This window comes from Arvicanthis niloticus, chromosome 14 (assembly GCF_011762505.2).
Source record: "Arvicanthis niloticus isolate mArvNil1 chromosome 14, mArvNil1.pat.X, whole genome shotgun sequence".
In the NCBI taxonomy this organism is placed as follows: Eukaryota; Metazoa; Chordata; class Mammalia; order Rodentia; family Muridae; genus Arvicanthis; species Arvicanthis niloticus.
Window position 1 is genome coordinate 70,203,910 of NC_047671.1, and position 24,602 is coordinate 70,228,511.

Consider the following 24,602-nt stretch of genomic DNA (forward strand, 5'->3'; position numbering starts at 1 on the left):
ACTGTTGAATCTGCAGTGTTTTTTATTGTTGGAGGAATACAAAGGACAATAAATATGTAGTAAGCTCTCCTTGACAATAATTACTGATTAAGCCTTCACAGCAACACAGTGAAATAGACTATATTGTTATCCACATATCTATGATTTGCAATCTGCGGCTTAAGGATGTTAAGTATATTTCTCATACAGCTAATGAGTGACAGACCCAGCCCTTGAACACAGGTGATACCAAAGTTCATGCTATAGGCCAGCATCAGAGTAGTGTTGAACTAAGCCACATGGCCTGCTGCCCAGGAGTGCCGCTCTATAAAAAGCACAGACCATGACCCCGGGTAAACCAATAGTGTGCAGTCGCTCACTCAGGTTTCCACACACAAATTTTCATGTAGTTATAAAATGATAGCACTGGTTAGACAACTCTTGCAAGTAGAAACCACAACCTCAAGGGAGTATTTCTCTGAAGGACACTATGAGCTGGGCAGCCCATGAGGCCATGACCCTCAACTGGCCAGCACTCAGTTGAGATTTGAGATCTGGTTGCAGTCAGCTAAAATTATTTAAACACAGCTAATATATGGTCCAGGGCTCCTCACTGAGAATGGGTGGTTTCTTTTATTAAGTTAGAAACTGTGTTAATATCTTCCCTAAAAGATGTTTACTTTGGATAGCTTCATGTAATAAAAAAAAAAAAAGGTTACTATTTAAACATTGGCAAGGAATGAAGTGCCTTATTGTGTCTTCCAAAGCTCCTGACTGCCTAACCTAGCTTTGCTTAGGACCATTAAGCAGTCCTGGCTCCCTCCACCCTGTGTATTTGTATATCTTGTCCAATCTTCCTCAGTGTTTACTGAACTCTCTACCTCTTCGCTCTGGAACACAGCAAGCTTTCTGCCCACTTAAGTTAGCATAGCTCTGAAAAAGCACAGCTCAATGCTTCTCCTTCCAAACCACAGAGTTCTCATCCTTCTCCACAGTGCTGCACACAAGGAACATGGAGGGATTTGTTTGATGCACACAGTAAACAGACAAGGCTGCTGGACACTGGGGAGCCACAGGCTTAGTCCTCCCCAGCCCACGCTGGTAGATCTATGGACTGTGGATTCGTACCTTGTTGTTCGCTAGCCAGTCTCCCACCCAGCAAAGTCTGCCGTGAGAGCATGAGTTATCATGACTGATACCTGGGCACACATTTGATTTTTTTCACTGAGTGCAAATGGACTGAGGAAAATGAAACACAACGAAGCAATGCGCACTCAATGGAAACACTAAATTTGAAGTCTAAAATGATGTCATTTGCTTCTGAAGATGGGAAAATACACCTTCTCTCCTTTTTTTTTTTTTTACTCTTCCATGAATCCCTAATTTTCTTTTACCAAGTGCCTATCCCAACTCTCCTACACCCTTGTCTGGGTCAGGGATAAATACACTCAAACAGAGGTAGCTTGACTTTATGGGGGGCCCCAGTATCCGATGCATGGGTCCCCCACCATCCAATGGATAGTAGAATATGAATGCATGTCCAGCATCCAACGGGTGGTAGAACATGAGTGTGCATGCTTTGTAACCATAACCTTTTAAGACCACTTACTGAAACTCACAAGAACAAAAGGACCTATGAATACATCCGTAAATTACTTCACTGACCTTTGGGATAATTTAAAAGTAAGCAGTGGAATAAAATAAATAACGTAGTTTCAGATTTAGTCTCCCGTCTTGATATATATACATTACTTTAGGAAACATGAAGCTTGTATTGATTCCATCATGATCTCAGTTCTGATTCCATTTTCTTATGCTTAATGAATTTATGGTTTCTACATTTGTATAATGTGCTCTTCTTTCCAAAGCAGAAGTATGTCGGTCCTGCTACAGGTCTTTGCGTTGCGCGGTCACACCCCTTTCCCTTAGAGGGGAGTGGTTAATAAGAGAAGTACTGATTAGGATGATGTCTCCATTTGCTTACAACATGCCAGGTGCTGTGCCAAGCACGGTACCTGAGAAAATAAGTAAGAGTTATTCCATTCATCCCCACTGTAGAAGAAAAAATTGAGGAACGCATAGCTACATAAGTTCTCTGAAGTTTCACATTCAAGTCCGCACTGTGCTCTTTTGGAGGGTGTGTGTGTAGGTGTGGGGAAGCCATGCACACCCAGGCATGTGGAAACCAGATGACAACCACATTGTCATTTCCCCAGGAGCCATCCACCTTGTTTTCTAAGACAGAATGCCTCACTCAGACCAGGCCTGACCAATTAGGCTAGCCTGGCTAGCCAGTAAGCCCAAGGTTCTGCCAGTCTCCAACTCCCAAGTGTTGGAATTACAATTAGGTATCACCAAGCCTAGATTTTTATGTGAATTTGGGGTCCTGAGCTTGGTACACACCTACCAGCTGAACAATCCAGTAACCCCTCCTATCTGCATGCATACCCACAATTTTCTATCACTCCAAGAAGAGTAGTCTTTAAAGTGAAATAGATGCTTCTGTTTGGAAAATGACATTAAAAAGTTCTTTTTTTTTTAATGTCCTTTTAAAATACAAACTTGAACTAAACTGCCAAGCATCCATGAGGTCTGTGAAGTTTTTCCTTTTGAACAGATGGGGGAGCTTGTAGGCAGCTGATATCTTGTCTCCTGTATTTTTTAAAGCAGGCTCAACAGTTGAGTGGCAAACATTAGCACTGGTTTTGGTGACCAGTCCTGATGAGGATCAACCAAGATACAGAGTACAGAATGTGTAAAGATCCCAGCATGCTTCACTGAGAGCATGCATCCAGATGGAAAGATGACTGGGCAGCCCAGGGACTGTGTGTTTCCAGGAAGCTGTAGCTCACTGGGTCTTGCAGGAAGTGCTTTCGCTGAGTGAGATTTTTATCTAATAGTCAGGCATCTCGAGACTGTGAAAAGAGCACTATATTTAGAGTCAGGCTGACTTGTGTTCAAATATGGTACCACAAGGGATAGTGTTTTGTTGGCTTTCTTCCTTCTTTGTACCCAGGACTATGTCTGGAACATTACATACCTTCAACATTGAATGAATGAATGAATGAATGAATGAGAGAAAATCCAAAACTTACTGAAAACTCAACTTTCTCATCTAAGGAATGGGTGTCGGGAAAAATCCATTTTGGAAGTTCAAATACTCTGATGACTATATAACCAATTATACCTCCCCATGTCTAGTCCACAGCATTAAGAATTGGTGGAAGTCTGACAAAGATGGCACTACCTAACACCTGCCACCTCCTGCCAGAATCCTGTATGGAAATTCCCCAACAGTGACTTTGCCTCCCAGTTCCCAAGGGAAACACCACTCCTACACACACAAACACTCATACATAACAGTCTTCTCTCTGAGTTCTGTTACTGCCAGGCTGGGCTTCATCTGTCCCATGTTGGCTGGTATCTACCCACAGAGGAAGAAACAGTGGTCACATTCTGGTGAGATGGATGGTTATTTACAAAATGTTGTTTCCAAAATATAGAAAAGGACCAGAAGAAAGATGATCATAAAAACTACACAATACCCTCAGCTGAGTTAGAAGAGAGTGGTGGCTAGCCCATGCTGTACAGGGACCAGTGAGCACTCTGTAAGCATCTATCTGCCTTTAGATGCTAGAGTCTTTGAGACATTTCTCCCCACAACCACAGTGATGCTGGCCCTCCTTCCCTGTAGTCCCTGGCATCTTATGTATCTTACCATATCGATAAGACAACCATCACTCTAGAGTTGTCTGTTTCTCTGCCATGAGGAGGGCTTATTTTGTTCTGTTTTGTTTTGGTTTTGTGGTACTCAGCTAAGGACCAACACAAAGCAGACTTTCAGACAGTGTATCTTTAAAGTTTGAATGAATGGATGGATGAGTGGTTGGATGGTTGGATGGGTAGATAGATTTATCCCTAAATGCAAAAAAGGAAATGATATATCCAATGCAATCACTATGACTTATTACCCAGCAGAACTATACTTTCTGCAAATAAATATTGTACATCTATTTATCACGGAAAAGACATGTTTTAATTTTCAAGACAATTGTACTTAAATTAAATGTTACTATCACTTCCCTCTCAGTAAGTATTAAAATATGTCCCATCTGAATTCTTCATATTTAATTATGGGATTATATGTGTTTCTTAAAATATACTCTTAGAATGCAAAACTGATACTGTTCTATAATGTTGCATAAAGATTCAACCCTGTTGTCTGTAAAAGTAGCCAAGGTTGTGAAGGAAGGCAGAATGATGTGATATAGGCACAGAAGTGGGGAGGTTGGCATCACCACTGCCCAACCATGCAGTTGTCTGCACATTCCCTTCTGTGAGCCTCAGCCTTTGTCATCAGAAGTTGCCTTTTGTCACTCAGTGTGGGAGGGCTAGATGACAGATGCATGACTGGTCTAGCATGATACAGGTGTTCTGTCATTGCTCCTTGAACATCAGCTATGTCTGCTATTGTTTTGCTGTTTAGTTACAGTCTTAGGTTTTTACTAGAGGATGACATATATTTGGAACTGGTTTACAGGTTCAGAGGTTCAGTCCATTATCATCAAGGCAGGAGCATGGCAGCATCCAAGCAGACATGGTGCAGGAGGAACTGGGAGTTCTACATCTTCATCCAAAGGCAGACAGAAAAAGACTGACTGCCAGGCAGCTAGGATGAAGGCATTAAAGCCCATGAGCACAGTGACACATTTTCTCCAACAAGGCCACACCTCCAAATAGTGCCACTTCCTAGGACAAGTATATACAAACCATCACATTTACCAAAACATAAACAAGGTAAAAGACAAATTAGGAAAGATGTATGGTAGGCAGCAGGTGAGAGCACACAGAGATTCCCTTAGCAGAACAAGCCAGCAGAATGAACAGAATGGCATCCAAGCATCATGAGAATATTCAGATATTCAGTTTTCTAATAAAAACTGAAGTCCCAACACTGGGATCATATAAATAGTATTTCTCCTTAAAATGGCACTTTTTAAACATGAATTTGATAGAAATGGTTTTTAGTGTTACTGAGTCAAACCCTCAGATTCATCAATTTCACTTCCAAGAGTCTATGCTAAAAAACATCATGAATGTTCTCGAAGGCCACTGTGGTGTATGAACATCACTGTCTTCCATGAGTGTGCCATCTGATAAGATGCAAACTAAATGATATGTCTCTAAAATAATTTTTCTCAAGTTTTAATGTATTAAATATTTAATGTATTAAAGACACTGTTTACCTTTGAAAATTATGTAGAACCAGGAATGGTGGCTCTTAGCTTTAACTGTAATAATCTTGAGGTTGAATTAGGGGACTTGCCCGAGAGTCTCAGGCCATGCTGGGATACATACTAAATTTAAGACCAGTCTTGTTTGCAGATGAGAGTATCTCAAAAATAAAGTAAGGCAAAATATAACACAATATGAAGCAAGACTATTGAATGACATGCAAAGTTTTTTAAAGTGCATAAAAATGTTTTCAAACAACATGTATTAGTGGGAAGACATTCTTACCAGCCCTAGTGGTGTGTACATGCCCTTAATCCCAACACTCAAGTGGCAGAGCTAGGCAGATCTCTGTGAGTTTGAGGCCAGCCTGGTCTACAAAGCAAAGTCTAAGACAGGCAGAGCAGTTATACAGCAAAATCCTGTCTCGAAAATCAAGCTATTTTTGTAAAGTAAAATTAAAATATGTGGAAGGATGTGTCTCAAGTGTCACTCATTTGTCTTCACTCAACTTGCATTGCCATCCCATAATAAATCAGGCTGATTGCTTTATAAAAAAATGTTTATTTGCCTTATAATTTTGATGGCTAGCATGTCCAAAGAACATGATACCAGCACCCTCACATCTAAGTTCCTATAAAAAAAAAAGAAAAAAGCAGAGAAGCCCTGTAAGCACAGACGGTGACTGTTTTCATTCTAGTCAGAGCTAACTGCTACACAAGACCAGGGAGAATGTCTTCCAAGGCCCATGCAACCAATGGCTGATTTATTTACAGTAGACTCTCCTTTTAGTGGTCCCACAATCACCCAGCATTGCCTTACTGTAGACCAACCTTCTAACACAGGCACCTTTGAAAGATTCACTGCAGTCATACCCTAAGCATTGCACACACCTTCCTAGGGAGGCACTTCAGGGCGACAAATAGGTGTTGACTACTTCTATCAACCTGCATCTTTTAAACCTCTCACAATAAATAAATTGAGTTAATAACAAAAATTAAAATAAGGGACTAGCACAGCTATGTCCATTCAATTTTTCTATTTATTTGAAATACAATCATTTTTATTACATATGTAACAAAACTCATTATAGGAAATTAGAATGTGGAAAGAAAGAAAAAGAAAAGAAATTACCCTGAATTCATTACCGAATCAGATAAATGTAAGGTTTTCTGTGAAAATATATACATTTTAATTTGTGTTCCCGTGACCATTTTTTGACCAGTCCCAGGAGAGCCATACTGGACAGCTTTGTTATGACCTCTCTAGCCAGCCCTCCACTGAGAGCCTCATCCTGGGTCCGCTCTCAGGTTTACTTTCTCTCACCCTGGAACACATATACAAAACTGGCATTGTATATACCCTTTGAGATTTTTCTAGAATAAATTATGGGAGCAAATTCATGTTTTGCTTTTGACCTTTCTAAGACCTCTGAGTTAGATAAAAAGAAAAAAAGACATTAAGACTGGCAATTACAATTTGAGTAAGGTGATTACCAATGACAGGAAAGTGAATTTAGAGCCCCTTGGAGAAAAGTCTATGTCTGCGTGACTGAAGATCTGCATTCTTGAGCAGAACTCACTGTGACCAGGGACTCTCTGCTCCACTTCAGTCTCCTACATGATTCTCACATGGAATCGCTTCCTGTTTAGCAATTCTGAAACTTAGGGATTCTGGCCTCTGACCGCACCTTGTTTGTGCTTTCTCCTACTGTTCACCCACAGCATAGTTCTTCAACTTCATGCGCCATTTCACACTTGCCCATCTTCCCCCATCTTAATTTTAAATCTAGCTTGAACAATTAGCGCCCAAGTTCAAATTCTCTCTTCTTGAGCAGTTAACCCTTGACCTCTTGCCCAGAAAGATGGGAAAACTACCTCATCATGCTCATGGATGCCACTTTGAAATTCAACACAAGCTGGGCTTTATACCAGGGGAAGCTACATCCTTTTCCTGCTCACCTGTGCCATGGCTACATTGCCCACTGCTGCAATTCTTAGGCGTCTACTTCTATCCACTCCAGAGAAAGCAAAAACAGACCATTGTGTAAATGTACCATGTTTTTGTATCCATTCCTCTGTTGAGGGACATCTGGGTTTTTTCCAGCTTCTAGCTATTACAAACAAGGCTCCTATAAACATACTGGAGCATGTGCCCTTGTGACATTGTTAGGTATATTTTGGGTATATGCCCAGGAGTTGTATAGCTGGGTCCTCAGGTAGAACTATTTTCAGTTTTCTGAGAAACCACCAGACTCATTTCCAAAGGGGTTGCACCAGCTTGCAATCCCGCTAGCAATGGAGGAATATTCATCTTTATCTTGTATTTACTTATTTGTAGGAGTTTGTGTATGTATATGTCAGCACACACCATGACAGGCACGAAGAAGTCAGAGAAAAACTGTGGAAGTTGGCTTATTCCATCCACTATGTGGATACCGGAGATGGAGCTGAGGTTGTCAGGCTTGGTGGCAAGTACTTCGATCTGCATAGTCATCTTGCCAGTCTTATCTTTTAATAAATGGTTCTCCCATGAGTATCTATGTTAGAGTTCTTTGTACATTTCAGTGATAACTTATGAAATCCTGCTCACATTTTTAAATATTATAGAAGAGTATCTTCAGAATTCACTAAGTTTGAGCCAAGGAACAAATTCCTAAGTCGTTTTATTAAATACTCAAATGTTCTTTCCCCAGCCATGGGAAATTGACTCTTTTCCACTTCCTGATTTCTTTCTACCAAATATACCATGACCTTATTTATTTCATTCTTCCTTTCTGATCATACTTTCTCTTGCCCTTCTTCATTCCTCTTCCTCTGGCCACAGCCCTACTCTCTTCCTCTTCCATTCCTCCATTCTTGCTGAAGACTATGCTTCATGCTTGATCTCAATGAACCCCAGGGCTATAACATCTCCATTCATTTAATCCAGACAGCTCCCCAGAGATTCAGATTTCTATGTCCATCAGCCTACCCAGTATTTCTATCCTTGGAGGCCATGCAGATACTGAAGCCAGGCTTAAAGTAGAAGAAATTACATTGCCATCTGTTCCTCAAATGACACATTGGACACCAAAACACTTGGTACATTTCCCAACCTTCTTATTTCTCTCTCTTCACTTTTTCACTAAGCCAGTTTCACCTCCTGCACATTTCTGAAATGGGTATTCCTCAACACACACACACATGCATACACACACACACACACACACACACACACACACACACATGACTTAAAGTAATTCTTCATCTCTCAGGACCTACTTACCTCCTCAAGGATGATGCATTGGTCTTCAAAATGCTTCTATCTCAGTTCTTCTGAAATCATCTCACTGTAGATCTTTCAGTGAGACTTTTAAAGATGTACAAGGATTATTAAAAATGCTACACTGCTTACAATCACTGCTGAATATCTAAAAACTGTTCTAGATTTTATACCGTATCTAATGAGTGTGGAAGACATTTAAGTAGTAATTTAACATAAAAAGTGGCATTCACTATTTCTTTCTGAAGCAAGCCTTCCCTAGGGTTGGTATTACTATAGAGATGGCAACCTTATCTGTTTATGTGAACCGAAATCCAGAATCAGGCTAGCATGAATAGCTTTTGTAAAGCAAGTATTTTCTGTCGGCAAAAAAAAGGTGAAAATCAGCGTAAATAGTGAGTTTAATCAAATCAAAGGAGAAAGACTTTCTAGTTGTGTGAGATTGTGATTGGTGGTTCAAACAACCAAAACATTATTGACCTAAACCTGGTTAAGAGAGGAAAAGATATTAGGGCCAGACCATGAAAGAAGATAAATTACCATCTCCAATTCTGTGTTTAAATGTAGAATTACAGTGATATATATACACTAGTACTCTAAAGAATTAGTATATTTTTACCTACACCATAAAACAGGTTTATAGTCTCTGTTCATGTAAAGAGGAAAAAAGAATAGGAGACTTTAAAATGGAAAATCATATAAATCATCTAACAAATCATTTGTAAATTGTTGAGAACAGTTGAGGATGTAGCTTAGTTGATACAGCACTTGCCTTATATGCATGTAGCCATGAGTTTAATCCCAGCAGTGCATAACCTGGACAAGTTGTTACTCACCTGTACTCTCAGAGCTCAAGTAGAAGGAGCAGAGTCAGAAATGTAAGCTCATTCTCTGCTTTCCCAGGGACCTTGAAGCCAGTCTGGTTTAGTTCCTGGGAGCTCTGGGGTGTCTGGTTGGTTGGTATTGTTCTTCCTATGTGTTGCAAACCCCTTCACCTCCTTCACTGGGGACCTTGTACTCAGTCCAATGGTTGGCTGCAAGCATCTGCCTCTGTATTTGTCAGGCTCTGGCAGAGCCTCTCAGTAGACAGCTGTATCAGGCTCCTGTCAGCAAGCACTTTTTGGCATCCACAATAGTGTCAAGGTTTGGTGTTTGCATGTGGGATGGATCCCCAGATGGGGCAGTCTCTGGATGGCCTTTCCTTCTGTCTCTACTCCACACTTTGACTCCAAAACATCATTTTAACCAGTTCTTAGCCCAAAAGTGTCCTAGGATCCCCCTCACTGAATTCAAGGCAATGGTGATCCCTTATGTATAAATGTGTATGCAACGGGGTCATATGCTCATGACCCAAGTTCAGGATGTACTTTCCACTTTGTGTTTAAATCTTCCCTAGTAAACAACAAACAGCACTCTGGCTAAGCAGACCCCCCCCTTTGCTATTCCATACTCATTTAATTTAATTTGGGGGGGTACACAGTGTGTGTGTGTGTGTGTGTGTGTGTGTAGTGTATGTGCATATACATTTGGAGGCCAGAGGTTGGCTTTGGTGTTATTCCTCAATTGTTCTCCACCATTTTACTTTGATTCAGCTAGGACAGCTGGCCAATGCACTTCACAGATCCACCTTTCCAGCCCTCCTGATTCCCAGCACTGGAGTTACCGGATGCACTGCCTTATCCAGATGCTTATGTGAGTTCCGGGAATCTGAATTCAGGTCCTCAGGCTCACCAGGTAGCGACTTTTCAGGCTGAACCATTCTTCCAGCCCGTGGCATGTGATTTTGCATTTGCTTTTCCTACTGAGTTCAGCTTTGTTCTCATCAGCTCCTGTTCACCCCATTCCCAGTTCAGACACAGAATCCTCCACAAAAACTCCCCCAGTTTCCCCTCCTGTCATATTTGTGCCAAACGTATACAAATTTTCACCGTCTTTCTTAGAATCAAAGACTTTAAGCAGTGAAGACTGCATGCAGTGATTAAAACACTCTCTATCTGCAAAGACAAAGAAAGCATCCAGGAAGGTGAGACAACCTGCCGCATAGCACACAGACTGAAAGTGGCAGGCAGGACTGGAGGCGTCTGAAAGTGACCCATCACCAGAGCGGCAACAACAGGACTTAGGTACTGACTAAATAAGCAATTTACTATAAATATCTGACAGCTCTGTGATTTGGTGCTGTTTGTGTGCAAGAGAGAGTTCATTGTCCCCTCTATTTCTGCATCCCATAAGCAGCTAACACGCTAACTTGTCTAGAGTAGACAGTTTTTAAAATATTATTACAGGAGCAAATAAATGAGTTTTAATAAAGAGAAAAGATCTCTATTTGGGGAGAAATATGCAAAGTGTTTGGCTTGTAAACTAAAGCAAGTGAGAGTTTATCTAGACTCCTCCTCCTGTAATAATATTATTCTCACATTAAGTTCATAAGAATTTGAAAATTGAATTGAGTGTCTCAAATAGGTTGACCGACAAGGGGACGGAAGCAACTGGGGCTTGTGCATATCTTTGTCATCTGCACACATCCCTGTGGATTTAGAGTTTTAAATCACACTATAATTGTTTTTACTGTTATTGAGCCATCCCTCAAGCCAGCTCGAAAGATGTTTTTTTTTTTTTTTAAATTTGGATAGAGTAAGTAATAAATAATTAATAACTTATTTTTTTTTACCTTATGACTATCAAAAGAACCCACGTGCTTTTCTGCCTTTGTTTCCACAGGTGTGTGCATACACACACACACACACACACACACACACCTATGTACACCCACAAGTCACAACCCACATATCTGACACACACCATGGCTTTCTTCTGAAAAGTGTCTAAACTATAGCTGCAGAGGGGAGTTCCGCGATCTTGCTAAGGATTACAATTCATTGCCATGACAATGATAATTGGTATAGCTCTCATCTTGCTCTTTAAGGCTCAGATCTTGCGTGTAGCTTTTTTTGTTTTTGCAGTAGAATAAGAGACCAAGCTACGAGCTTTAAATGACACCTAAAAGTCTCTGCTTCTGGATAGTTCCCAGTGGAGGGGGGATGTTAGTGGAAAACAATTGATATCTCTCTCGGGGATAAAAGCAGCAAGATAAACATGTCTGTGCTATATGTATTAGTACAAGGTCTTCCCTGCCATTTGTCACAGAAATAGACTGACTTCAAACAGCAGTTTACATCAAATTCATTCTCTAGACAAAGAAACTGAGGCTTGACAGAGAGTGAGGTATCTGCTTGGCAAGGCAGCATCCAGAGCACCCGTAATTCACTTAGCCCCTGGGCTCCTGCACCCCTCATCCGTTTTCCTCTCCGTGTTTCAGGGCACTGTTGCTTCAGTTTGCAGAGACTTGGTTGGAGGTAGGCACCATAGGTTTGATTGATACAGCAATTTGCATCTCAAGGCGGCACTCGATAAATACAGTGCCATGAAAGGCTACTCTCTCACCAGCCAATTTCCCCCTCTGGGCTGACTTTAGAAGCTCATTGATGTCACTTCCTTCCTCAGTCAGCAAGTGAATTTTCTTTAATTCTCAAGACCAGCTGTCCATGCTGTCAACAGAAAGTTATTAAAATTCCTTTAAAGTGAATAAAAATAGCCTAAAAGCAAATGTACTTGGAAACAGGAAAGAATCAGTATGCAAAGTCCACAAACCTCTGAGCGAAATAACGTTGATCCAACCAGAGATTTCAAGCACTGTGTATTCAAGAAGCTAGAAAAAATAATTAAAGGATGCTAAACCACCCACTCCTTAATCTTTTATTAGTGAAGGTCTATACAGATATAATTTATTCCCCTAAATGCCATTTCTCTTTTTCAAATATGATTTGAATAAATTGGGAGATGATTTGGCTTTCCTTTAAGTGGGATTCCCTTCCTGTATTATTCCATGGGTCAAAGAACATCTAAACGTCCACCAGGCTGAGAAGATCCAGAGTAGGAAAAAATATTATCACCAGCAGCCATCAGAACCACTGGAGCCACCACGACATAATAACACAATTATGCTTTTAACTTAGTAGGATTTCAACAGCTCAAAGAGAGAGATCATCCATTTCTTACACAAAGAGCCATAACGATTGGGCTGGAGAGATGGTTCAGTTGGGGAAGTGTTTGCCACATAAGCGTGAGAACCTGAGTTCAGTCCCCAGAACCTATGTGAAAATCGCAGCATGGTGGTCTGCACTTACAGCCTCATGGCTCAACAAACTTATCTAAATTAGAGTGGTCCAGGTAACGGTAGAAATCTGGTCTCAAACAAATAAGGGAGGGAGTATCTGAAGTACACACCCAATGCAGAATGTTGACCACTACATGAACACACACACACATACATGGGGAGAGAGAGAGAGAGAGAGAGAGAGAGAGAGAGAGAGAGAATGGGTAAAAATTAATTTACTTTAATAGCTATAATTCTCAGGGACAAGCTACCTGGCTTCTGAGTACCGCTCAGCCTTGGTGCTCACTGCATGCCTGTCCTGTTACTTCCGCATCCCAATTGTTTATAGCCCCAGTCTGTCAGCATGTGGACTCCAACCTTGTTGCCTGAGTGGTGCATTACCAAGTAGCCAAGAACCTCCCAAGCGTGGGTATGTTCCTAGCCACACACATGTCCACTGTCACCCATCTCTTCTTTGTTTGAACAGATTCCCAGAATACCGGACTCACTCAGCTTTTTGTCTCAGAAACTTACACTGAGTGTTACTGCACCAGCCCAGGCTTGTTGTAGGTCCCTGTCAACACGTATCTTACAGGTGCAATCCATTCCACCTACATATATCACATGTATTATATAGTACATATGCATCATTACACTATGAAATCTTAATAAACTGCAGCATAGTCCAGGAAAATGATTAAAAAAAAATTGGCTAAATTTAAAACATAAAATATCTATTAGTTAATCTTCGGGGAAAGTAAAACCATATCCTAACTCATGTAGAATTAGCTCTCTGTCTTTGGTTTCAGTTGCCAGAACTTGGAGTGTGTAATACAGAACTGTCATGCAAAATGTGCTAGATAAAATAGGGTTGTTAAAAGGAACGGCTGCTTTGGATGGGTGTTCTAAGACAGTCTCCACTGTCTTACCCCAGGTTTATGTACTCCAGGTTGACCTCCTTTCCAGCCTCCGAAGTTCCAGCATCAAAGCCTATGTCGTCATGCCCAGCTTACAAAATGCCGATGATGATCCTTATCAATTGAATGCTTAAGTGCTCATGGACATTGTGACAAACTACCTGACAGATGCAACTCAATAAAGAAATGGTTAATATGATACATGATTTGCAGAAAAACTCTATCATGGTGGGGAAAATATACCAAGAAAAGAAAGATGCAGCTGGTCACACGGAACACATGGTTTTTGTTCTCTCTCTCTCTCTCTCTCTCTCTCTCTCTCTCTCTCTCTTTCTCTCTCTCTCTCTCTCTCTCTGTGTGTGTCTGTGTGTGTGGTGTGTCTGTTTGTCTCTCTGACTTTTTCTGTGTCTCTCTGCCTCTCTCTCTCTCTCTCTCTCTCTCTCTCTCTCTCTCTCTCTCTCTCACTTTATCTGAGATACTAGCCCATGACTTATTGTCACCCACATTCAGAGCAATTCTTCCTTTCTTAATTAAATATTTCTGGAAAAATTCTCACACACACATTCAGAGTTATGAATCCTAGGTGCCTCTAAATCAAGTTAACCATGAAGCCTAAACATTACAACATCCCTGTGGTCATTCTGACACTCAAAGAAATTGTAACCTTTCTCTGCTGCCTGAATAATAAACTCATGACCATAATATGCAAAATCCACTCAGTCTACCTTCAAAAGTCCCCATATTAATAGTTTCAAGAAAGTGCAAAGTCTTTTTTCTGAGGTTTAAACCGATCTTTTTAGCTGTAAGACCATTTTAAGATTTAAAAAAACACGTTATAAAGTTTCAATATTCAATAGCCCATAATAAACCTTTCTATTCCAAAAGGGAGGAGGCTATCTCAAGCTCCTCGCACAATTTGCTTCCCGCCCACTTCTCCACTCTGCCTGCTGCCCGTTTCTACTCACTCATTAGCTTCCAGCAACCTTGATTTCATGTCCATAACCTGTCCTTTCTGGCCCTTGGTTCTTTTGCCACTGCAAATTCTCAAGGCTGACTCTTGTATTTCATGGTTCTTTGTTCATTCCATCTCTTCTTATTTAACTTTAATCTCAGTCTATTTTTAGTTATACTACCACAATTTGCAATTTTATGGTTTTTTTCTTGCTTACTCTCTATTCTATAATATAAATTAATTAAGGTCAACAAATAGATCAATTTTGGTGTCCCCCAAACTCAGCCAACAGCTGACATTTTCTATGTATTTGAAATATTTTTGTGGAATGATAGTCCATGTTTTTGAATGAATGGAGATGCCTTGCCAACCTCCAACATGCTGAGTGTAAGTTGTTTCTGATTTTTGTGCTAATGAAGTGAAGGTTTATAGGTCAAAACATGAAAAGGTGGCCCATATTCCATTCTACAACTCATTTTTGATAAATATTGAGCCTGCCAAGTGCCTTGCTGATAGCAGTTCCTTTTATATTAGTTGCCAGGGTGGGGTTAACTAGGGTTGTTGGACCTCAACTCTAAGATCTTTTTATTATAGCTATAAATGTATTCCATAATCCAAAAGTGCATTGCACCTCTAGTCCCAAGTGTTCAGCAAAAATCATAGACCCTATCGCTACAGTCCAGGGACGTCTGTGCCTCCCTCTGCCCCATACTTGCTCCCCTTTTCTATTTTCTCACCTCTGTGTCTTTTCATCAGTAATGGATGCAGCTTGAGGCTCCTTTTCAGGGTAGACATAGCTCTAGTTCACTGAATCAAATGCACCACCATATTGATCCTGTTCATCAAATTTTCAAATCATTCTTAACATATATTATCGGGGGGTTGGTCTTGGGATGCCTAATATTTATCAGCTAGATGTTACCCAATATACAGATTAATAATTGCATACTTGTACACCAGGAAAGAAAAATTGATTTATTGCCTTGCTGTTTCCTACCCCACCCCACACACACCTCAAGAAAATGTTTACATGGAAAACTTTCAAAGCAGTGCATTTCTTCAGAAATGATCATGTTAAATGTAGATTACAATATGCATTTAGATGTGTGCACAGATGAGGAAGGGATGAAGTCGAGTTCTTTGGAAGTAAGAAGCAAGATGTTTGACAGCTACTATCTTGTTCACAGTTGACTCCTCAGAGTCCAGGCCTCATATATGACTTGAGGAAGCTGATCCAATGGTACCCATTGAATAAGTGAATAAGTAACAGCAGATAGGATCCTTTCTGGTCTTGATTTCCTGTAGCCATGTGGTACCGATTAGCTTCAACTTCTTCCACATGCTTCAACTGACTTTCCTCTTTAACTTCTTTCTTAGCCTAAGGCCCAGAAGCTATCTCCTAGTGTTTGCACCCTTACAAAAGCCCCCAACTATGCTCCAGCTTCTCTCCATACTTTGTCCAACTTATTTACCGTTCCACTATTCCTTCATATATCCCTTCTTTTGAAGAGCCAATATTAGCTTCCAAGTTGTCAGATCCCTCAAACATGAGACAACTGACTGGGCTTCAGGTCACCCAAACCTCCATGGGTAAGGAGACTTCCATCTCAACTCTTTCATCTACCCAATTTTATAATACTCCTTCACATTCTGCCTTCTCATGATTATAGTTCCTGAAGGTCAAAGTCAGGTCCTATCTCTGAACTTGGATTTATTGTCTTGTATTCACAGTATTACCAAGCATTTGCTCAACGGTACCTATTACATTAATTACTTTCATGTTGCTATATAAAAGATCATGATCAACACAATTTAAGGAAGAAAATTTTTATTTGGGCCTATGATTTCAGACAGAAAGTCCATAATGGCAGGGTGGCAATGTGAACAGGTGACTGAACCAAGAGACTGAGAGTGGAGTGAGTCTATGAAGCCTTCTTCTCGAGGCCCACCTGCATGAGTGCACTTCCTCAAGTCAAAGCTAAGCCACCTGAAACCCCACAACAGTGCCAACAACTAGGGACCGAGTGTTCAAATACAGGAGCTACAGCAAACATTTTTTATTCAAAATACCACACACCCATCCAAAAGATAAGACTATAAAAAGTATTATAATCTTGTTCATTAAAAGGTTAGTCATAATGACACTAATATTGTAGTCCTGAATTGTTGGTAATATATTTCTAAATATGTTATAAAAGAATATAGTATTTAGTGACAAAATATTTATGGGAAAACCTAGATTTTCTTAGAGACTAGTAATAGTTCTTGGTCCTTCTCTATGTTTATTGATTATGTCAGTCATAATTCAATTGATTAAAAACATTTCTCAACAGTTCATCTCTATCGTCTCAGCACCAGGATAGCCAAGGAAAGAGTATTATAGTTTTTACATCAGCATGAGTGAAACAATGAGTTCTATGCCTTCCTGAGCTACATACTAAGATCCTGTCACCATCATCATCCCATCATCATCGTCATCATCATCATCAGTTATGGCCTCTTACATTTTACAGTTTGTCTCGATTTCTCTTCCCCTCTTCCTCTAAAACACGACTTTGTTGATATTCTTCTGTATTTATCTTTGAATAACCAGCATTTAGGAGGTGTATGGCATAGTTAAGTTAGAATAATTTTAAAATTAACATACTGTACTCCACAACCTGGGATGGATACTTTCAGTTCATTAAATTACAGGAAACAGTTGGCAAGTGATGAATCTGAAGTTTTCAGGGACTTGAAGTTATTAAAAGAGCTAGAATCTGAGAAGTTATTTCACATGTTGTGACCTACCCTCCAAAATAAACTTAAAAAGTGCAGATTCTTGCAGATCTGGGCCTGGCTGATAAAGGTCTAAAAGCCTTTGCCGTTGCTTTCTGTCAGCATTTTTCAGAGGGGCAGATTCGTAGTTGCTCTTAGATCCTCAAAGGGGCCTGTTATCTTAAACAGGTTGTAAATCACTGGTTTAAATTGTTTAGGCAGCAAAAGAATATCCCTTGAAGTTTTTTTGTCAAGTTGAAGTAATTAATCAACTAATGTACAGCAGGAAAGATGAGTGAACTTGTAAGAATGGGATGTAGTTATTTAAGAATACTAAATTATAAAAAAAGTCAGTCCCCTAAAATATTGCTGGTGAGTGGGTTGGAAATGTTGCTACAACTTCCATTCACGAATGGACCAGGGATGTCAACAACATGTTGAACTTTGGATGAACCAGTGAGTTCACAGCCTCCTTCGCCTTCACTGGTGAAAGACATCATACAACCATGCAATCAAACATAATAGTCTAGGCATATATTCCTGCATTTTGTCAGCTTTCCACTCAAGAAACTTGAAATGTTCTTATTTCCCCTGGCTTGTAGTCCATTTCAACAAAACCACATGAAACAAGGACCAGGCACAAAGCATGAAACAAGGAGCAAGCATGAAACAGACAAGCCATTCCGTGTAACCCACGTTGCTGGGCACTGAGTAAAAATTATGCAGCCAAACAATGGTTTTCAACAATAAACAGTGTCAACTTGCACAAGATGAACAAACCATTCTATCCCTAGTCTTCTACCCAAAACAAACAAACAAACAAAAGTGATTTCTGCTTATTGCACTTGTTCCCAGGAGTTAATATAGGGGAGGGGAATCCATCACCAGGAGTAGCCACAAAGCTGAGTGTAGTAGCTACCTATTTCTCTCCATGGCCCTAAATGCATGTCAGCTTAGAATAAGATAATTTCTTGGAGCTTATTTCCTATTTCTGCTGTAATGAATCACCGTAATCGCTCTATCATCATCAATAGTAATAGGAGCTGGAGAGATACCTTGGTAGGAATGAGCACTTGCTGCTCTTCCAGCGGATTCTGTTCCCAGCATTCACAGCAAGCAGTCAGCTGTAATTCAGGCACCTGGGGATCTAACCCCATCTTCTGTCCTCTGCAGACTCATACATGCACCTCTCTCTCTCTCTCTCTCTCTCTCTCTCTCTCTCTCTCTCTCTCTCTCTCTCTCTCACACACACACACACACACACACACACACACTGAACATCCAAAGTCTAAAGATGCTCATGTTCTCCACATAAAACGTAGCATCCTTCTTCCCACATACTTTAGTCATGTCTAGTTTATGTACTGTGCTAGTACTTCAAATGGTCCCTGTGTGTATCATCTCAGGAACAGGAATAAAAACTATTTGTGGATTAGAAATCCAGATACAGAAGCTGGCCATACTATAATGTTGGTGGCTTAAAACAACAACACCAATTTGTCAGCCCCGTGGCTCTAGAGGTCATAAGTTCAGAGACAACTCTGCCAACTAACAGCAAAGTATTGACCAGCTGCGCTTGTGGGAGGCCCTAAGGGAGAAGCCATTTCTTTCCAGCCTTCAGGTCCTAAAAGTCAATGCAGAGGCTTTCCCTCAAGCATGTTGTTTCTTTGTTAAAGCAGTTTCCATATAACCTGTTAAATCTCACCACTGAAACATATCACTACTGTACAATGGATATTTTAAAAAACAAAGAAAATCTTTTTTTATTATCTGGCACCTCCAAGCTTGGCCCCTGGCATTTCTTGGCAACAGCTTAATCAAATAGCCTCTGTCAGTACGCCATTCTAATTTTCTATACTCCTTATATCTCTGCTATGCCCTGAATGACACCTTGCCTGGTGCTCAATTGTCATACAAGTTCAATGTAGACTTATAATTGATAAATAATGATAAAATAACTAGAGAGTTTTGTTTATATATTATGTCTTTTAAAGAAACAGACTGCCAGATTCATTTTATTACAACAGTAACAATAATGTCCAACTGGTGGGAGTTATTTCTCTCCTTCTAGCCTATAGAAATAGCGAATCAAATTTAGGTCTCTAGGCTTAGTGACAAACATTTTTACCCAGTAAACTGTTAAGATAGACAGCCCACAGATTGGCATCTTCCTAAAAGATTGAACACACAACTCACACTTCTATCCCTGGGTGTTTGTTCCAGAGAAATGAATATTTGTGTCCCATCCAAACCCTATAGTTTATATTTACAGCAGCTTTACTCTGTGTGGCCAAACCCAGAAAACACACATTAATAGGGTTCATCCAAACTGTGGAATAGAACTCAGAAAGCAAAAGGAAGGAACTACTGATACACACAGCCATGACAATGCGATGTAGAAAGTTATGCTTGTTGAAAAGACATCAATCCCCAGGGGTTATATAGCATATACGATTCAAATTCTATAACATTCTTGATTTTGAGATGTTCTCACTGGGGCAATCTGAATAAAGGGTACAAGAATTTTTTCTGTATTATTTTTAGTTTGGGTTGGGTTGGTTTTGGTTTTGGTTTTAGTTTTGGTTTTGGTTTGTTTTTGAGACAGAATTTCACTCTGTAGTCCAATCTGACCTCAAGCCGTTAATTCTCCTGTCTCATCCTCCCAAATGCTGGGATTGCAACCATAGTTTCAAGCAATATTGTTTTACCTTTATATTATCTGGCTCTGTGATGACTTCAGTTAAGGTTTATTTTTTTTAAAGGCATGCTTAATAAAGTATTCAGCATAAAGCTATTTGCAAATAATAATTTTGGTGCTACCAAATTTTTTCTTTCTTTTCCTTCCTGGAAATTTATTTGGTTGTTGATTCGTTATTGCTGAAGACTTTAACTCCTGTGTAAGATACAAATGACAGTGGCCATGCTAGGGTGTCTTCACAACTTTGCAGTTTGTTGCTGGATTCTTATTTTTCATGCTGATCTGCTGCCTTCTGTCCATTACTTTGAACTTTTACCATCCTGACCAAGATATCGTCTGAGATATTGGTTTGGATTTCAATCTCCAGCAACACTGTAACAATAAAGAAGGTCTTTGTAGTTTCCCAGACAAAGAGATGTTTTGGAAATAGCAATTTACAGCCCATGCTTATAACCTCTGCAGTGGGGAGAGGGAGGGGAGAGGCTAAAGCAGGAGGATCCTGAGTTTTAGATCAGCTAGAGCCTCCTGAGTTCATCAGTGCTTGGCGTTCTAGAGCCTGTCTTCTTTCATCCGGGACCATTGACAGGCTCTGGTCCTTCACTCCTTTGCTCCTCTGGCACAGCTGAGTACAGCCCTCTAGCCATTGTCCTTAGCAAGTGTCCATCCATTGCACTTCAGTCCTCCTTGCCTAGCACGTTCTTCTCAGGCTCTGACATAATTCTTTCCCTCCTGCCGCACCTGTGCATGTCCCTATGATAACTCAGAGCCCTGTCCGCAGAGCCCATGACAACTTGGGGTGATTTGGCTGAAGACCAAGTAGGATCACAACTCCTATACTTTGTCTTGCTGGGTGTGACTTCATATAAAATTTCTCTCTGCTTTCTTTTTCAGTGACTACAGGAAAAATCCAGAAACACATCACCAATCAGGTATTTCCTCCCTTTCTCATTAACTATCATTCAAAGCCATTTTAAATGCAAATACCTAAGCATTAGTAAGTGTTTCCAACAGGCTGTGCTCGTCGCTAACTGTGAGCAATCAATGCAGTCTTGGTTCTGAGAACCTATACCTGACTCATCTGTGAATGGCTGTGTATTTTCTTATCTGTCTAACTTCATCCTTCCCTCTACCTCATCCTACCAAAAATGAAGGATACACTCTGTCACTCCAAACACAGAAGTGTTCCCTTGACCATATTGTGATCTCTGGAACAAATATCCTCACAACTCAAGTGACTCTCCTCTGTCCTCTCAAGTGTTAATTAACCAGCTAAAACTGAATGGCTACCTGGGCCCACTAGAGCAGAAAGGCACCTCAGTCCTTCTCAGCATTTCCATGTGTTCAACTTGTCTGGTGTCTTCCTCTCTGTTCCACACTCTCCATGCCCAGTCTCTATGATCTAGTGTCTGTATTGCCAGGTATACGTACTCTTTAAGAGACTGGTGGCATGTAACCGCCCATGGGATAAAGCAGGAGAGGCCATCACCCAGAGCTCTGATGCCCAGACCACGGGCCCCTTCTACAGGCATGTTGGGCTGCAGGGCCTCCACGTGCTACTTGCTCAAGAGACTCAGAAAGTCTGACATTGGCCTGTGGCAAAACACTGCTCAAATTTCCCTCACAGATACAAATCTCTGTGGCCTTTTTCTTTCTTTTTCCCCGGTATAAATTATAACTCACAGTTGCCAAGGAGAAAGGTGGTAAGTCTGCATTTATACTGGGCAAGGCACATTTTTCTTTTTCTGTTGTTCTGCTTTTTATTGTTAATGTTTCTTTTTATTGTCTTTTTAGTTAGCATGTAAATAATGGGCTTCTGGAGACTTTGGATGTGGCCCTGTCGGTATCCTGCTTGTCAAATGAGCACGAAGCCCTACATTCTCTCTCCCACAGCACATAAATTAAATGTAGTAGGCTGTGCCTGTTAGAACTCTTAGAGGTGGAGGCTTGCGGATAAGACTCAACATTCAAGCTACCCTTGGGTACTGATGGAGTTGGAGACCAATCACTGACACATGGCGCACTGCAGCCTCCTCATGCATGTGTACTGTACTTTGTGTTTACCCCTCCCGTTGCATTACCCTCGCTGGTCTCCCATTCTTCTCTTGTGGTCTCCCAAATAGTTTCCTCTCTGTTTTTATACACACAGAGTCTGAATTTGGCTGCAACAAAAGAAATGGAAGTCACATACCATAGAAGTGCCTGCATGACTGCATTTCTCTGGCAATATTGTCCTTTATCTAAGTCACTAGTGGCTTCAAATATCAAGTTCCTGTTGTCAGTTCACTCAAATAAAAAGACATGGTTCTTGTCTAGCCATTGCCAGATACCCCTTAATTCATCAAACCTTAAACACTGAGAACTCAATTGGCTTAATATACCCCACAACAAAATCAATAGACAGAAACAAGCATCTATTGGGTACATTTTTGCTTTCCTTTACATGGTAGCTGACCCAGTCCCCAAGGCTGAATCAGTTCCAATCGGGAACAGCCTGGAGCATCCTGGAAAGCCACTGATCTTCAGCCCATGTTGGCAGGCCAAAGAAACTGAGTCCCTGTGTCAGAAAAAAATGACAACAGAAGCAGCCATGGGCAAGATGAGCTCACCGGGAAGGTCCTTATGTCTGGGCTGCTACAGCTGGGAGGTATCACCAGATCTCAGAGTGTGTCTTCCTGCTTCAGTTAGTATAGCTAAGAGCATCCTTCAAGTATGAGCAGAGATACCTCAAATTCAAATGAGCAGAAGTTTGCCTGGTGAGTGATTCTAGATATTTTTCCCAGTTGACAATCAAATCAACCATTAGAGACACCTACTATAATAGCAATATCTCTAACAATGCCATTCTTAAAATAAGGAAGGAATGAGTGGCAAGGATGCTACACTTAGTCTCTCTCTCTCTCTCTCTCTCTCTCTCTCTCTCTCTCTCTCTCCTTCCCTCCCTCCCTCCCTCCCTCCCTCTCCCATGTGTGTGTGCACTAAAAATGTGTAGAAGCTTTAATGAGAGGAAATATGTGTACATGAAAAGATAAAGGGAGACAGAGAGACAGAGAGAGAGGAGAGAGGGGGAGGGGAGGGAGATTTCATCATGAATAAGGCTCAGGGGGAGAGCTCAGAAAATCAAAAAGTATGAATGTTATTTCCCTTTTTGTAGATTATGGCGAAAAAGTTTCCCATTCCCTTCCCTCCCCACTTGGTTGTGAATACACTTGTAAAGGTTCTGTTACTGAAAAAGAACAGCGTGCTCGGTATTTGAGAATATAATTGCTGTGTAACAACGGAGTCAGCTGGCCTCTGGCATGCTTCATTTACCTTTTTATCTCTGTCTCTTTACATTCTTTCAACATACTTGAGGGGTTTTATAAGGCAGAGCTATAGTTAAGACCTGCAAAGTTTATTGTTGTTATATTTCTGCATTTAACACAGACAGAATGTCTCATGAAGAGCTCTGCTTTCCCCCATTGATATAATGGATAAAAATAGAACCTATTGCTCTTTTTCTCTTTCCTTCTCCCTCTCATATGTCCCTTTGTCTTCCTAATATACATCTACACATCATATATATATATATATATATATATATATATATATATATATAATTTATGTATCTACATAAAATCTAGGAACCCCAAGTAGGAAGAAAGCATGACATTGCCTTTCTGCAATGGGCTTAGTTCATTTACTATGCTTATCTCCAGCTGCATTGAAGCAGGTCCTTACAGGAGAATTTTGTTTCCTTTATGTTACTCCTTTGTTCATTTGACTAAACTAATAGAATGTGTGGACACCAAAACAGAACAGCAAATATTTACTCAGGATCTTAAACATGGATCTGATGCCAATCTCAATAAGCAACTGAATGTCTTTGAACTTTAACATGAGAGAGTAATGCTTTAATGTGTTTCTTACACGGTCCTTCTCAGAATAGGGAAGTACATTGTGCAATCTCTGTCCAACAGCTTACATTTCTAGTACCCCAGTGGAATTTCTATTCATCGTTCTTCCAATAAGGGACATGCTTCCCATCCTCAGAAACAATATTCAAAGAGTCATCTGACAACTTCAATTTAACCAATTTCTGAAAGAAAAGCTAGGCCACCTCCCTTTGTTTTTTGTTTTATGAGGTTTTTTTTTTTTTTTTTTTTTTTTTTTTTCTCTTTTCCTCTGCTTTGTTTCATTTTTCTGAAATAAAATCTTATTGTACAACCCAAACTGGCCTGAAACTCACTAATATGGCCCAGGCTGCCTTCAAACTGAAAGATAATCCTTCTGCCTCTCTCTTTGTGAATCTACTCTGCTACCAAAGGAATTTGGCACTTGAGAGGCATCTGTTCATTGATTGGGAGAGACGTATTTCGGTGTGTTGTCAAGAGACTTGTGACAGGCAGGTCTCTCCTACAATGTGCATTCCAGGGATCCAACTGGGGTGCCAATCTTGGTGGCAAGCACCATCCATAAGCCCCAAGACAATCAGCTTGAAAACTCACTTTGGACAGTCAAAACAGAAGTCCTTATCAGATTGCAATGCAAAAACGGAAAACTCTTGAGCATTAATCTCGCCCTAAGTTCTTCCTGCTGGACACTATACATTGTATAATTAAACTGAAATTGAAAACCGAGCTTATCCTCTCATCCCTAGTCTTTCCTATA

The 24,602-nt window shown here is 40.5% G+C and overlaps 1 protein-coding gene across 7 annotated transcripts in view; it reads left to right on the forward strand.

Moving 5' to 3' along the window:
- The window catches only part of Chst9 (carbohydrate sulfotransferase 9), a 266,781-nt gene that overhangs the window by 214,301 nt on the left and 27,878 nt on the right, over positions 1-24,602 (forward strand). For 5 of the 7 annotated variants that reach the window (XM_076912955.1, XM_076912956.1, XM_034517842.2 and 2 more), the window contains one exon: positions 20,847-20,884. The exons of the other annotated variants lie outside the window; for them this stretch is intronic. In XM_076912955.1, coding sequence (XP_076769070.1) covers positions 20,847-20,884 — 38 coding nt within the window. The remainder of the gene's footprint in view (positions 1-20,846; positions 20,885-24,602) is intronic. 7 annotated transcript variants of the gene reach the window in all.